The following is a 15,858-nucleotide window of genomic DNA, read 5'->3' on the forward strand; positions in this document are numbered from 1 at the left end:
TTTAGCAGATCTACAAGCTCGTAGTGCGCCACTCGATGCCGTGCTATGAGCTTGTACATCTGCTATTTTTCAACAGCTAAAGTTTTTAAATAACTGTTAAAGGTGGTTAAAAGCTAAAGTGACTGACACGGATGCGTTTCAGGTCTAAATGGGTTCAAGCGGTTAAATCTCTCCCCCTGCAGTAACCAGTATAAGAAGTTTCCTCAGATGACCTCGTATCATCGCATGCTGCTGCACCGCGTGGCGGCCTACTTCGGCATGGACCACAACGTGGACCAGACGGGCAAAGCCGTCATCATCAACAAGACGGGCAACACGCGCATGTAAGCAGCCGAGTCGTGAATAATATGGGTGATTTGTTGTGACCGGCTTTTTTACATCTTCGTCTTTCATCTGCATTTGTGACCAGGTCTAGCAAAATGGTCCTCATCTCGCCTATAATGAAAAGGCAGAAAATCTAAAATAAACTATATATTTTTGTTTTTGTGATTTTCGTTTTTTTTTCATATTAACACAGCTTGAATGTTGAAGAAAGTTTTCATTCCAACAGATTATTGATTTGGGCAAATTAAATGTATACATTTATAAGTCAAAGTAGGCTAGCCAGCTCTAGGTGTTGAAATGTTGTGAACATTCAATGGGGATTTTCTCAGCTTTGGGTAAAACGGCACAATCATTTTAAAATGGTCATATCTCCTTCAAATATTTTCCAATTTCATTGAATGATACATCATATGAAAGCTTACATTCTGTACTTTAATAATCTGTAAAAAACTGAAAAAATACTCTGGTCGAGATGAGGCCCTATTTGCCAGACCCGGTCACATTTGCCCTTAACCCATTTAGGCCTGATGTCAAAATAAAAAAAATGTCTTCTACATTCTGACAGTTTTCTGAAATACCTATGTTTTCTGTATTAGTGGTGCTCAATATTTCATGTCAAGGACCCCAAAAATGATATGTAATTGGCCTCCGACCCCCATCTGAAAATATGTTGTTCCAGGAGGCAGAGACCCCCCCAGAAGCAAAGATTTGAGTTAAAAATATATATATATATTCCAAATGTGTGCTACATTTTCACGATTTTTCAAAAATAGCAGGCCTACAAGCTACACTCGGTGGCGCCACTCGGTGGCGCGCTATGAGCTTGTAGATCTACTATTTTTCAATAGCTAAATTATAACGTAATGTTTAAAACACCAAAAGGGGTTAAAATAGATTTACCAATCTACAGTAAAATCCAATGTTACCCAATGAAATATGAAAAATGTAACGGGCCCATCTTGATGACATGACATATAGCGATAATTGTATCGATTTGCGTGATCCTGGTGGCGCTATAAAAGGCAGATGTGAAAAGTGCGGGCAGAGGTTTTTTCTTTGCCTCTCGGGAGTGTGTGCAAAGTTAGCACCAACATGAGGCTGATTTGAAAAATGTAGGATGGCCAAGGAAGATTTCTTCCTTTAGTGGTAATGTGTGTGCAAAGTTTCTCAGCAATCAGATGCCATGTCCATGATTTAAGATCACTCCTGCTATAATTTGGAGGCCAATCAGGATAGTGCTAACAGGACTGTGTGTGGGTGTGGGTGTGTGTGGGGCTTCCCCTGCATTTCCACTATTTCCTGAAAATATCGATGTTAGTTTCAGTTAAAAAAAAACCATTTCAAGGTTTCAGAAACCAGGAGGTTTGTGAACCTCTAGGGGTGATTGGCAGTACTGCGGGGCGTTTGCAAAATTGAGAAAAATATGATTTAGTTTTTGTTTGAAAATTTGTTTGTGTGTGTGTGTGTGTGTCAGACTGCCACAACAGCATTGTTCGCTCCCCGCGTTTACGCGTCTTACTTGTTACTGTGTGTTCTATTTAGATGGTCATGGCAATGTTTGACGTTTTTCTACCACAGCCCAGAACAACGGTTCTCTGAGCACATCAAGGATGAGCGCAACGTGGACTTCCAGAAGAAGTTCATCCTCAAGAGGGACGACGCCAGCATGGACAAGGACGATAATCAGGTAACACAAATGGTTTTCAACCCTTTTCACATCAAGGCCAATTCTTTATTCTGCATTTGAGCCACAGACCACCATTTGGTGAGATCTAGCCTCTCAGAGCCAAGATGTAAAATATTTTGTTGTTGGATACGATTCCATGCTGTATTGATGTGGTTTAATTCATCTAAATACAAAATGGAATACAAAATACGGCTGGCCTTAACAGATGTGTTTTTTTGAGGAAAATGTTTTTTTTCCCTCAAAATTGCTCTTTGCTAAGTGTGTTCAGACTCCAGAGGGCTGTTTTTTCCTTATGAGCACTGGCCATCCCAACTTCAATACATTAGCATTAGCTATTTTTAACCATGCGCCAAGATATCATGCACAAGGGATGGTGATTCAATATCTGCTGCTTTCATATTGCTTTTTAACTAGGCCACTTTAACCGCCACAAGAGTGTTGCTCAAAAGTAGTGAAAATAGCAGATCTGCGAGCTTGTAGATTGGCTATTTTCACTATTTAAAATCATAATAAAGTTGGAACGGTTTTGGATAGACAAGGTTTGGGTTTCCCCCAGACAGTGACTGCATGCTGAATACATGTATCTGCCTTTTGCTGATTTATGTTGGGAGCTTTTTCATCTGTAATCTTGTTATGTGAAATTGACTCTGATTAGTTGCACTCACAAAACCTCTAGGTGCACCAACTTAAATTGAAAACAACTGACATCTGCTATGTGACAAAAAACCTTTCCCTGTGACATTGGCTCTAAAACCTTTCCCTGTGACATTGGCTCTAAAACCTTTCCCTGTGACATTGGCTCTAAAACCTTTGAAGTCAACCACTTTGTTCCTCTTTTCCCTTTACACCACATGTCTCAAAAAGTTGCCGAACTACAAGCTCAACTCAACGTGTTGCCAGTTCTGCATTTTTCTTTCCCAAAAAGAGACACTGGGGTTCAAGTCTTGGCTAATTGCTGAGCGTTTGACCCATGGCTGTGGCTACCATTGAGGACATTGCCTCTGTAGTTTGACCCATGGCTGTGGCTACCATTGAGGACATTGCCTCTGTAGTTTGACCCATGGCTGTGGCTACCATTGAGGACATTGCCTCTGTAGTTTGACCCATGGCTGTGGCTACCATTGAGGACATTGCCTCTGTAGTTTGACCCATGGCTGTGGCTACCATTGAGGACATTGCCTCTGTAGTTTGACCCATGGCTGTGGCTACCATTGAGGACATTGCCTCTGTAGTTTGACCCATGGCTGTGGCTACCATTGAGGACATTGCCTCTGTAGTTTGACCCATGGCTGTGGCTACCATTGAGGACATTGCCTCTGTAGTTTGACCCATGGCTGTGGCTACCATTGAGGACATTGCCTCTGTAGTTTGACCCATGGCTGTGGCTACCATTGAGGACATAAAAAAAGAACTGGTTCCGTTCTAGATTCTTGGAACCTTGGTGCTTTCACAGAACCGGCAGCCATTTTTTGTTTCCAGTTCTGTCATTTTTCAGTGGAACTGGAAACACTCTGAACTGGTTCAATATTAGGCGGGAAAAAAAGAACAAAGCCGGTTCAACCCTGGTGTAAAATGGGCCATAGTATATCTATCCAGTGTGCCATGTACCTGAGGTTAGACATAAGGTCTGTGGGCATAGGGGAACTATGTACCTGAGGTTAGACATAAGGTCTGTGGGCATAGGGGAACCATGTACCTGAGGTTAGACATAAGGTCTGTGGGCATAGGGGAACCATGTACCTGAGGTTAGACATAAGGTCTGTGGGCATAGGGGAACCATGTACCTGAGGTTAGACATAAGGTCTGTGGGCATAGGGGAACCATGTACCTGAGGTTAGACATAAGGTCTGTGGGCATAGGGGAACCATGTACCTGAGGTTAGACATAAGGTCTGTGAGCATAGGGGAACCATGTACCTGAGGTTAGACATAAGGTCTGTGGGCATAGGGGAACCATGTACCTGAGGTTAGACATAAGGTCTGTGGGCATAGGGGAACCATGTACCTGAGGTTAGACATAAGGTCTGTGGGCATAGGGGAACCATGTACCTGAGGTTAGACATAAGGTCTGTGGGCATAGGGGAACCATGTACCTGAGGTTAGACATAAGGTCTGTGGGCATAGGGGAACCATGTACCTGAGGTTAGACATAAGGTCTGTGGGCATAGGGGAACCATGTACCTGAGGTTAGACATAAGGTCTGTGAGCATAGGGGAACCATGTACCTGAGGTTAGACATAAGGTCTGTGAGCATAGGGGAACCATGTACCTGAGGTTAGACATAAGGTCTGTGGGCATCATGTACCTGAGGTTAGACATAAGGTCTGTGAGCATCATGTACCTGAGGTTAGACATAAGGTCTGTGAGCATCATGTACCTGAGGTTAGACATACGGTCTGTGAGCATCATGTACCTGAGGTTAGACATAAGGTCTGTGAGCATCATGTACCTGAGGTTAGACATACGGTCTGTGAGCATCATGTACCTGAGGTTAGACATACGGTCTGTGAGCATCATGTACCTGAGGTTAGACATACGGTCTGTGAGCATCATGTACCTGAGGTTAGACATAAGGTCTGTGGGCATCATGTACCTGAGGTTAGACATACGGTCTGTGAGCATCATGTACCTGAGGTTAGACATACGGTCTGTGAGCATCATGTACCTGAGGTTAGACATACGGTCTGTGAGCATCATGTACCTGAGGTTAGACATACGGTCTGTGAGCATCATGTACCTGAGGTTAGACATACGGTCTGTGAGCATCATGTACCTGAGGTTAGACATACGGTCTGTGAGCATCATGTACCTGAGGTTAGACATAAGGTCTGTGGGCATCATGTACCTGAGGTTAGACATATGGTCTGTGAGCATCATGTACCTGAGGTTAGACATACGGTCTGTGAGCATCATGTACCTGAGGTTAGACATACGGTCTGTGAGCATAGCAGCACATTATATACTGTACACATGATATGGTTAATTAAAGTGCAAGAATAAAACTAAATCAGCGCGTTGTACGTGGGAATAATTTGCCTGCGTCAATGAAGTAGACGGTTATCCTCCCACATATTATATTTAACATTCGACCAGGCACATGTGTGTCATTGATTGATTGATTGGAATTTTTATTTCACAGTATGTAGAATAGGTACATTTCAAACGAAAGTGCAAGTCAGTACAAAAACTGCTACTTTGTGGACTAAACCCTGAAATGCACAAGACTTGTTTACATCAGGGTCCACCATTTTCAATTCATCATAACAATTAAAGACTTCTATGAAAAAGAAAACAGGAAATCATCTTATTATAAAAATCACACCCGTGTGAAGTGAGTGCCCCGCGTCCGAAATGGTTGAGAAATGAGAGAGTTACAGTGCGGCAGTCCCTCTACTGTACTGTCACTGTACTATACTGGCACACCCGAAAGCATCATATATACAGTTAATATGTGCGTATGTGTTTGTGTGTGCGTTAGGTTGCGCACAGGTGGTGAACAACAACCAGCCACCCACCCACACACATAGCTCCGTAAGGGAGTGGTTGCACCACTTAAAAAAGGGAAAACATGTAGCCTACAGTATGGGGGGAAAAAGGGGTGGGTGAATGTGGGGGTGGGCTCTGACTTTTGTTTTTGGATTGACGCATTGTGAAAGCCAATTAAAATCCAGCTCTGAGGAAAAACCTGCTGATTGGTCTTAGACACATGGTGAAGGTATCCAATTAAAAAGACTGCATCAAACCAAAGCCAGATGTTGCTGGCTTTTGGTCGTCTCTCAGTCTCACACGAAAAGAGTTGAATACTGTGTCACACCAGTGTGCACAAATCACATTTCTACAGGTTTTACAGACCACATTATGGTCGCATATACAACAAAAAAGGCCACACAGTAGAGCCCTCCCTGGTCGGCCTCTATTGCAACTCGCCGTTCTATTTGACCGTTGTTTGAGGATCAATAGTGCCAGAAAACAAATTCTGAAAGGTGGTTGTTGTCCAATTGGCAGATCCGCGTTCCGCTGCAGGATGGCCGACGAAGCAAGTCCATCGAGGAGAGGGAGGAGGAGTACCAACGGGTACGAGACCGAATCTTTGCCCGAGAAGTAAGTATGGGGCAGGTCACTCAACTTGACTCAAGTATTTCGAGGGAGTATATAAAGGATAGAGACCGAACTGGAGCACTAGCCCCGCCCCCAAGCTATTCATTTCGATGAAGTTGCTCAGTGGCGTTTTGAAGCACCCGGAAGACTGCCGGAAGTACCTCCTCCGGACCTCAAATTTGAGGACCGGGGTGACGTATGGGTGACGTAGGGAGTGATGGTCCTACGTGTTAAAGCACGGGTCCGCCTGCAGTCCTTCCTCTTACCACTAGGGCCCAGTGTTTCAACGTTGGAGCGCCTCACTGGCCCCTTGGACAGATCCCATAAGAACTCACACTTAATTGGACTAAGAGCATACCATTAGTTTTGGGATAGAATAAATCCTGATTTATCCTCATCTACAAGCTTCAGTGTGGCGCCATGCAACACGTTGTGAGCTTGTAGATCAGTTATTTTCAGCTTTAGAAAGCATAAAAAACATGAGGGGAGAGAACACGTTGTGAAGTCAACTCCAGTGAAGATGTATCATTTTTGAGAAGTTTTAATTGTGTTGATCTACACAGGATTGGGCTCAAGTGGTCCTGCTTGGTTGGATAAAGCTATTCGTAATGTGCAGGTGTCTTTTTCTTTGCAGTCCTCTCAAAACGGATACATCAACGACAACAGGTAAGACCACGATGCAGGGGAGTCACACCCCTGTGCCCCTTCTCCCCCCCAAGCTTAAAATGTGCTTGTCAGTCTGCTGACACAGAGACTACAGCTACGTACGGGTTCTGTAGAGGTCTGGACGGAGTTTAGATCCACTGTACAGAAGTTAATGACAATTGTCCAGCTCATTAATTCCCTATGCAGTCCTTTTAGAGAGGAGCAAAATGAGTGGTTTTGTCTTTAATTCTTCAAGGTAACATGCAAACACTGTATTAATTTGACGTGTCATTTTTTTCTCCATTTTGCTGAAGTAACCTTCAGTGTGGGGAGCATAATGTCATAACAAAGATGTGTTGGTAATGGAAGACCCCGTTATCCAGTACTAAAAGTTATGTAAAGTGGTCAGTTTAAGTCCCCTCCCCCCCCTCCCCCCTCCCCCCGGGTTGAGGATGAGTGATTAAGACTCAATATGCTGAGAGGGAGAGAACTGGGGAGCGTGGGCCTTTCAAACAGTTTCTGCTTTGTGTGCATTTTTGTTTCTAGGGGTAAAAGTTCTACACTATACAGTACCTCAACTTTCCCCTCCACCCCTCCCTCCTTCCCTGACTCCCACCCACCTACAGTTGGGTGCCACCGATATTGTCCCTTATCATTTGACCCATTTAGGCCTGACCTCAAAATTAAAAAAAATCCTTCTAAATCCACCAGTTTTCTGAAATATAAATATTTTCACGATTTTTCAAAAATAGCAGATCTACAAGCTCATAGCGCGCCACTCGGTGGCGCGCTATGAGCTTGTAGATCTGCTATTTTTCAATAGCTAAATTATAACAATGTTTAAAACACCAAAAGGGGTTCCCGCCCCCAAAATGGGTTAACTGTCCTTTTGCGCAGATCACGCAAAACTCAGCAAAAAGAAAAGGACAACATCGATGGCCTCCAACTGTACTGTACTGTACTGTACCCCACCCACTCCCTTCTCAAAATCCAATCCTGTAACCCCAGCATTCTTTCTCCCAATGTTAACTTCAACAGACTTTCCCCTGAAGGCTACTCCTCTAGCTCCCAAAAGAGGAGGCAGATCTTTAGGTACTGGAGTGGTGCTGCTGACTTTGACTATTAGGGCTGCAACGATCGGTTACTTTCTCTGCGATTATTCTATCGATTACGCTTTTGATTGATCAAAAAAAATAAAATAAAATATATATATATATATATATATCAAGAGTCCACAAAATAAATACCCCATTATGTTTAACCACTTGCGTCGTTATACAGTGTTATGCACCAAGTTGCCAAAATACACAGTCTACAAGCTCACAACACGTTTCATCTTGACGAGGTCCCGTGATGGACAATGATCAACCGGCGGGGCCCGTATAGTATTCACCGGCACTTTATGATTAAACACCCTTTTATAGGCTATATAACAAATGTTACTTGGCCCATAAAGACAGTAATGAACTATATCGATCACTAGCAGAGAAGGTGCAAAGAACCTATTATCAAACTTAACCCATTTTGACCTGAGATCAGATTCTAAAAATGTTTGAAAATGACAGTTCTTCGATTTTTCAAAAATAGCAGACCTACAAGTGGCGCGCTATGAGCGACACCAGCAAAGGTCGTCGGGATTGGGACTCGAACCCGCGGCACGCTGTCAGGCTAGCCTAGGCTATAGATTACCAGCCTAGGTGCCCGGTCTGCTACGCTGGCCCAGGCCCACATTCCTTTAAGTAATGTGACTGGTTGCTACCTCCACGGCGCGAGGAATGACAAACAAAAAGCCAGCAACGTGCGCAGGCCAGTTCCACAACCATGGGCAGTTCCTCAGCATCTAACCAATAAGGCTAATGAATTTTGCGAGTGCATAATTATGTACTAAAGTACAGCAGACCTAAGTGTATGTTTTATTGGTTAATTTCACTCACCATTACTAGAGCTGAAGACCTGCATGCGACTTCCTGAGAACGGAACCCTTCCATTCATTATGGCAGTTACGCTCGCTAAAGTGAAACACTATCTCTCCGAGAAAGGCACTAAAAATGAAATCATGTTATAATAAGTCTAGGCCTCTGTTAGCCTGTATTTACAGTCTATAAATTGATTTGCAAATGTATATATTTTTGAATAATGTATGTATTTGTAAAACAAAAAGAAATGTGTTGGTGTGCTGGCCAATCTAGATCGGGGGGGGGGGGGGGGGGCACAAAGTACAATCTGAGCCCCAAAATGTCCTGTGTCCCGACACGTTGTGAGGTTGCAGATCTGCTATATTTTATTTATTAAAATCATTAATCGATTATTCTTTTATAATCGATTAGTTCGATTAACTGTTGCAGCCCTATTTGACTTGTGTGTTTGCAATGCCCATCTCTGAACGTGGTTTGGTGGTGGTGACTTGACTTGTGGTGTCCCTTGCTTGCCGTGGTGGGCTGATTGATGGCTCCTCCAGCATCCCACGGGCCCATGCATGGCTGCTTTGTGGTTTCACGGGTAGGGGGGGGGGACTGATTGACTGATTGATATTTACCCTTCCACACTTCAACCATCACTACATCTTTCAATGCAGTAACTGCACTACCTCCACAGTATAGTTTTTTTTGTGGTTGATTTGGTCAGATTTTTCTTAACAGTTTGACTCCATAACCCGCGTTACCCGCTATTTAATCAAATATTCAACGCTGCCGAGATTGTTTTATTACCTTTAGAGCATACGCTGAAGTATATTCAGTAACAACGAAAATCCGAAAAATTGTCCGTCGGCATGTTTTGATCAACACCAGCGGCCATTACAATGCGCTACAGGGTCCGCCTCCATGAGGCATTGTAGTCCAAACAAACCCCCCGTCCACTTACATTGAGCTCAATTTCCCAGAAGCCCTAGCAGCCCAGATGATGACTTGATTTCCGGTTTCGTCATCATAATGCGACAGCCTCATCATCAGGTCCCGGATAAATCCGCTGTTTCTTTTTAATTATTTTAAAACGGTGAATTAAACAAATGTCGGGTATAGCGTTTTACGCGCGGTGGAACACTGGATTAAACAATTAGCGGCTGTCAAACTGTTAACCTGGTGGACGCAAGTGCCAACACTTGACTGCCGACCCGGATCTCCGGTTTGGGCGTCCATTTTAGATGCTAAATAATTAGCGTCAATGCTAGCGAGCTAAAATGAGGCCGTCCTTGCTCTAGAAAGCGCCAATGTTCCAATCGGGATCACCGGACAATCAGAAAAGACCTCAGAACATCGCGCGTTTTGTCAAAACCATGGAGAGCTCCGTAGATTTAGAGTTATTCAGCTTTTTAGTCCGCCTGTATACAAGAAGTAAACGGCAGTGCACAGTGTGCACATGCAAAACTGGCCTAGGATCGCTGAAGAAGGAAAGGCCAAGCAAAAAATAAAAAAATAAATCAGCGATCCGGTTTGATATCAATAATAAAGCTTATCTGACCGAACGTTCCGCCAGAAGCAGTTGCCGGTTGGATTCTATATGGCGGAACGTTCCGTCTCGAGCAGTTTTTGTTATGCTATTATACCTACAGTACAGTACCTTCAACCTCAACAATTTGTCTAACAACAAAAGGCAATTGAAATTTTAAGGAAATACACCAGTATTCTTTGTAAGCCTAAACTAGACTATTAACACATTTAGGCCTGAGGCCGATTCTAAAAATGCCTTCTAAATCCTGACCTAATAAACTGCTGCTGCTACATAGCAACAACTACCAAGGGTTTCCCGTCCTAAATGGGTTAATTGGTGTACTGTAATATTTAGACAATTACTGCTCAGTGTTTGGGACTATTTTTACTGTGTTTAAAACCCATTTTGACCTGAGATCAGATTCTAAAAATGTCTTCTACATCCTGACAGTTTTCTGAAAAAGCTATGTTTCTATGTCAGTGGTTCTTCGATTTTTCAAAAATAGCAGCTATGAGCTTGTTGTCTCCACCAGGCCGAAGGCATGGGGAGAGAGTATGTTTTGCACTCCGTCCGTGTGTGTGTGCGTCCGTCCGTCCTTCCTTCCTTCCTTCCTTCCGTCCGTCTGTTACCAGCTAATCTCCGGCACCGTTGGCCCGATCCATGCCAAACTTTGCACACACACTCTCTGGATGCCAACGACGAACCTCTGCCCCAAATATTCCTCAATGGCCTGTTATAGCGCCACCATGAGGCCGATTTAGGCAAAACACATTTATGTAGATTACTCGTACACATTTTATCCATACATCACACAATTCGGTATACACTATCTCCATAGTCATGTGATCAACACGGATCTGCACCATTTCCCATCTTCCTTCCTGATTGGCTAAGATTCGCTTCCAAAGCTCACATGATTGGTCCGTTTCGAACAAAATGCCACAAATCACAAACACAGTGTGCAATTTCCGTGAAATTATACACGCACATTTCCACTAGGCTGAGGACGACATGACACAATTTCTTTTCCAAACCAGCCTCATGGTGGCGCTATAACAGGGCAATTCCTGTTTTTACCTATAACTGCATCGATCTGTGTACAACTTTGTATGCGCACTCCCTAGAGGCCATGGAAAAACATTTTCCCTGCATCCCTCCACATCTGCCGGTTATAGCGCCACCATGAGGCCGATTTCTGCAAAACACATTGTTTATATTAGTCGCACAGATTTCATCCAATCGGTATACATGATCTCTGTAGTCATGTGATCAAGACGAGTCTGTTTGATTTCTCAGATTCTACACTGATTGGCTGAGATTGCCTTCCAAAGTCTTCAGGAGTGGCCCGTTTTGTACAAAATGCTGCACATGTCCTGCTCATCCAGAATTCTATCCTCAGAGATGCTATGAGTGATCTGGCTCTGCATTTCCTCAACAAAATGAAGAAAATTGTTTAACATGTTTATATCACTCCTAAACATTTTGCCAAACATCACACACACTCCTATCCTCCTGGTGGAGACCTGTGCCCAGAAGGGCACTTTTTCTAGTGTGAGCTCTGTTATTGAGCTCTGTTATTAAATTATTTTGGGAGCTTTTAAGACGGTGTGCAGATCTCTTCTTTCTCTTTACAAGCTTTTCAGTGCTGTCACCAATGCACAATGCAACTCTTATTTCATATCTCATATGTACGTGTGTGTATATTTCTATGACGTCCTCCCATTTTAAACAAAAAATAATTACCCAAATAATAATAACAATACAAAAATGTTAACCTAGTTTACAGAAACCTCACTTGTGTGAGTGTAACTAAGGATACATCCACTGGCTTCCATTTTAAACAAAAATCAATACGCAAGCTTAGAAATAAGTGGTTGGTTAAGCTCGTTTTCGGAAACAGCAACACTGTGTAAGGTGTAAGGATATATTCCTTAAATGAACCTACACGAAATACATGGGGAACATAATCGGACCGTGGGGAAAGCGTCTGTGATTGATCCTTCTAATAAAGACTGGGAGTGACGAAGTGCAGAATAGCGATAACTGATACGGAGTGGCTTTCCCCGGTGTGTGGTGTAGATGTGGTGTTGTGAGGGAGAGAAAACAGGGAGAGATGGAATATCATGTGACCTGACCAACAGCAGAATACCTCCTCCTCCTCCTCCTCCTCGCCTCTCTCATCTTTGTCTGCAGAGCGAAGCGAGGGAGCAGTATAGCACCCACCCTTCCTTAAAATAGGCTGTTGCAGAGAAAAGGCTTAAAATAGGCGCTCCATTAATTACAGCCTCGCTGAAATATGTATCAACTGCTGCCAGCTTCAAACAACCAATGCTTACCGTCACGGTCTTACTTACAATCTCTGTGTTCTGGGTGTGGAGATTCCCCAGAAATCCTAGACGTTTTTCTTTTTGTGTGGAGATTCCCCAGACCATTCTGGAATCTTTTTTCAAAGTTTGTTTCCATTCTCGGGCTAATGCTGCTCTTTGCGATCGCGTCTTTCACTTGGTTCTCTGAGGATGCCCGAAAGATCTGATTAAAGCAGACTTGGCCATTTTCTGCTGTCTGGTACAGAGATGCAGATCTTTGATTGGTTTACAGGCTTCTTATCCACATTAAATTCAGCACCACATCACGCCTTAATTATAAAAATGTGTCATTTTGTTTCAGTTACTATCATTTGTATTCATAAAAATGTTTGGTTTGGTTTCCCACTAGCATTATAGCGTTACATTTTCTTTTGTTTCTTTAATTGGAGCTAAAATATTAAGGTTGTGACTGGTGACACTTAAACCCTACCTATATACTTTGTTGACCGCAGTTTCCCCTCTACGCCAGATTTCTTTGACAAAAATAGCCAATCTACAAGTTCCCACCGTGTTGCATTGTGACCTGTTGTGAGCTTGCAGATATGCTATTTTTTGCCAAATGGTTATGCCAGCCTAGGGAGTGAGTGATGCTATGGGTTCATGTGGTTAAAAGGCTTTGTGAAAGCGGTGTCCATGCTTACAAGTCTGATCGTTGGTTTTCTTGGCAGCTAGCTACCTTTATCCAGTGTGACCGGCCACACAGAGGCACTGAGTGTGTATGCAAGCAACATAGCCAATCCATAGTGGTGAACCTGTGTTGGCAACGTGGTTAAGCCATAGATACCGTGTGTGCGATTAGGTGTTTGTGTAGCTGGTCTTCTATGTATACATGTTCAAGTCTGTGTATATGTCAGATTGTCTTTTGTGTCTCCATTACAGTATACAGTACTGTATGTATAGTTTTGCAGTGTGCATGTCATGTTGTTGTATGGACCTTGTATCATGTATTCACTTCTCACAGTTTGAGACAATACCATATCATGTGATTGTGTCTTGGAATGTTTGTGATGGTTTTCATCGTCACATCACCCCAGTGTTGTCTTCCACCCCTTGGGTATGTGGTTGTCTGGAGCATCTCCTTCTCTTGCATGTATTTTGTTCTTTGGATGGGTTGTCATGTGGGCGTATTTGTATGGTTGGCGGGTGGGAGCTTGTGGTCGTTTTCATTGCCTGACCTTTATCACGGTTTCTACACCAGCCACCGTGCATCTGTCTATTGAATGCCTGATCTTACCAGCCTGGCTGGCAAAGTGTCTGTCTCTACCTCTCGATGACCGTACTGTGCTCTTCTCCCCCCCACCCCCCAACTTCTTCTGAATCTTCTCTTCTCCCAATTCTCCTTTCTTTCTCCTCTCCTCGCCACTCCTCTTCACTGCTCTCATTCTTTCCCTTCCCTTCATGTTGACCACCCCCCTCTCCACCCCCCCCCCCCCATCATTTTCTATCCGTTATCCTTACCTACACCTTCCCTTAATTTAATCTCTTCCTGCCTGTTTACTTCACATCTCCTCTTCCTCTTTTCCTACCCCTCTCTCCTCTCTTCTCCTGTACACTCTGCCTCTTCCTATCATTTGTTCCCTGTCTCCTTCCTCCCCTCTCTCTCTCCTCTCTCTCTCTCTCTCTCTCTCTCTCTCTCTCTCTCTCTCTCTCTCTCTCTCTCTCTCTCTCTCTCTCTCTCTCTCTCCCCCCCCCCCCCCCTCCTCTTGCCTCTCTCTCCCAGGGGGAACCGTGAGAGTTCCAGCCGGGCGTCCAGCAGTCGCCAGAGCAGCACAGACAGCGACATGAAGTGCCTGGAGCCGCGGCCGTGGAGCAGCACTGACTCTGACAGCTCCAACTGTCGCACGCTGCGACCGCCTGTCACCAAGGCCAGCAGCTTCTCCGGCATCTCCATCCTCACCCGGGGAGACAGTCTGGGCAGCAGCAAGGGCTCACAAGGCAGCTGCAGGGGCTCCCGCTCAGGTAAGGCGTGGGGCTTCCAGAGTTGTCTGTTAACGTTCCACTCCAGTGACTCCTGGTTCAAAGACAAGAAGACTCATGGAGTGAGATGTGTTTACTGAAGAGGCACCAATGTATTGGATTTGAATCTGAGGCCTGCAGGGCTCTTCAGATTATTTGAAAGTTAGTTTAGCATAGTTTTGTGTGAATATCTACTTAACTCATTCGCTACCAGAGTAAATACATAAATGATCCACCCTCTGCCAGCGATTTTCCGTTTTTCCTTACCTTTTTAACATACTGTACATAACCCGATGGAGCTGTCCTGATGCAGCAAGGCACCAACCTAGTGCACATCGAGAGCAATTAAGGGTTCAGAGTTGGGTTGCTCAAGGACACTCCCAGGTTTGAACTGGGGACCTTGCGGTTCCCATCTGGTCACTCCGCCAATTTGTACTATTTATACGCGCACCGGTGTCGCACACCGAAAATAGCTGATTTACAAGTCACAAAAATGAATCCAAATTATTTTAAATTTTAACTGAAAGGAAAGATGGAAAAGGGCTTAAACAGGTTCAATGTAATGTTGCATCCATGGAATTTGCCCCCCAAGCGGTCCAAGAGGCACCGTGTGCTTACTAGGTAACAGATGGAGGGCTCGTCTAAGGGACGGGTGGGGTTTTGGATAGGGAGTGTTGCTATTTCTACCGTATTTGGTGTTTATTTGTACACCCACACAGCCAACTCTTCTCTGTATCTCCACCATGCAGGCCTGCCCCTGGTGAGTCCAGATGTTTGTCCCCCAGCACCGCTCCCTCAGTCCAGCCGTAGCCTGCTCCCCTGCCCCTCTCAGCAACCTCCGCAGCAGCCCCAACCGCAGAGCGCCCTGCTGCCCACGCCCCAGCAGCACCCCATGGCCAACCACATGATGGCTCAGGTAAGCTATGTTTATCAGGTAAGGCAACGTTGCCTGCTCCCTTAACCCATTTACAGGCCTGACGACGAAATTAAAAAAATGTCTTGTCTAAATCCTCCAGTTTTCTGAAGTACCCATGTTTCAGTGGTGCTCAATTGCATATCAAGGACCCCAAAAATGATATGTAATTGGCCTCCGACCCCCATCTGAAAATATGTTGTTCCAGGGACCCCCTCAGAAGATTTTAGTTAAAAACGTTCGCTCTGAAAAAATATATATTCCAAATTTGCGCCACATTTTCACGATTTTTCAAAAATAGCTGATCTACAAGCTCGTAGCGCGCGCGCGCTACGAGCTTGTAGATCTGCTATTTTTCAATAGCTAAAGCATAACATAATGCTAACACCAAAAGTGGTTCCCGCCCAAAATGGGTTACCCACATATTCTCGTGTGGCACAA

The 15,858-nt window shown here is 44.3% G+C and overlaps 1 protein-coding gene across 8 annotated transcripts in view; it reads left to right on the plus strand.

Annotated features, from left to right (window-relative positions):
- Nucleotides 1–15,858, plus strand: part of r3hdm2 (R3H domain containing 2) — a 314,823-nt gene that overhangs the window by 269,029 nt on the left and 29,936 nt on the right. For 4 of the 8 annotated variants that reach the window (XM_079510345.1, XM_079510346.1, XM_079510348.1 and 1 more), the window contains 7 exons: nt 183–323; nt 1,903–2,011; nt 6,016–6,111; nt 6,725–6,774; nt 7,792–7,845; nt 14,269–14,507; nt 15,254–15,420. In XM_079510345.1, coding sequence (XP_079366471.1) covers nt 183–323; nt 1,903–2,011; nt 6,016–6,111; nt 6,725–6,774; nt 7,792–7,845; nt 14,269–14,507; nt 15,254–15,420 — 856 coding nt within the window. The remainder of the gene's footprint in view (nt 1–182; nt 324–1,902; nt 2,012–6,015; nt 6,112–6,724; nt 6,775–7,791; nt 7,846–14,268; nt 14,508–15,253; nt 15,421–15,858) is intronic. The other 4 variants (XM_079510349.1, XM_079510352.1, XM_079510347.1 and 1 more) reach the window with 3 other exon arrangements.

This window comes from Electrona antarctica (assembly GCF_951216825.1).
Source record: "Electrona antarctica genome assembly, chromosome: 9".
NCBI lineage: Eukaryota > Metazoa > Chordata > Actinopteri > Myctophiformes > Myctophidae > Electrona > Electrona antarctica.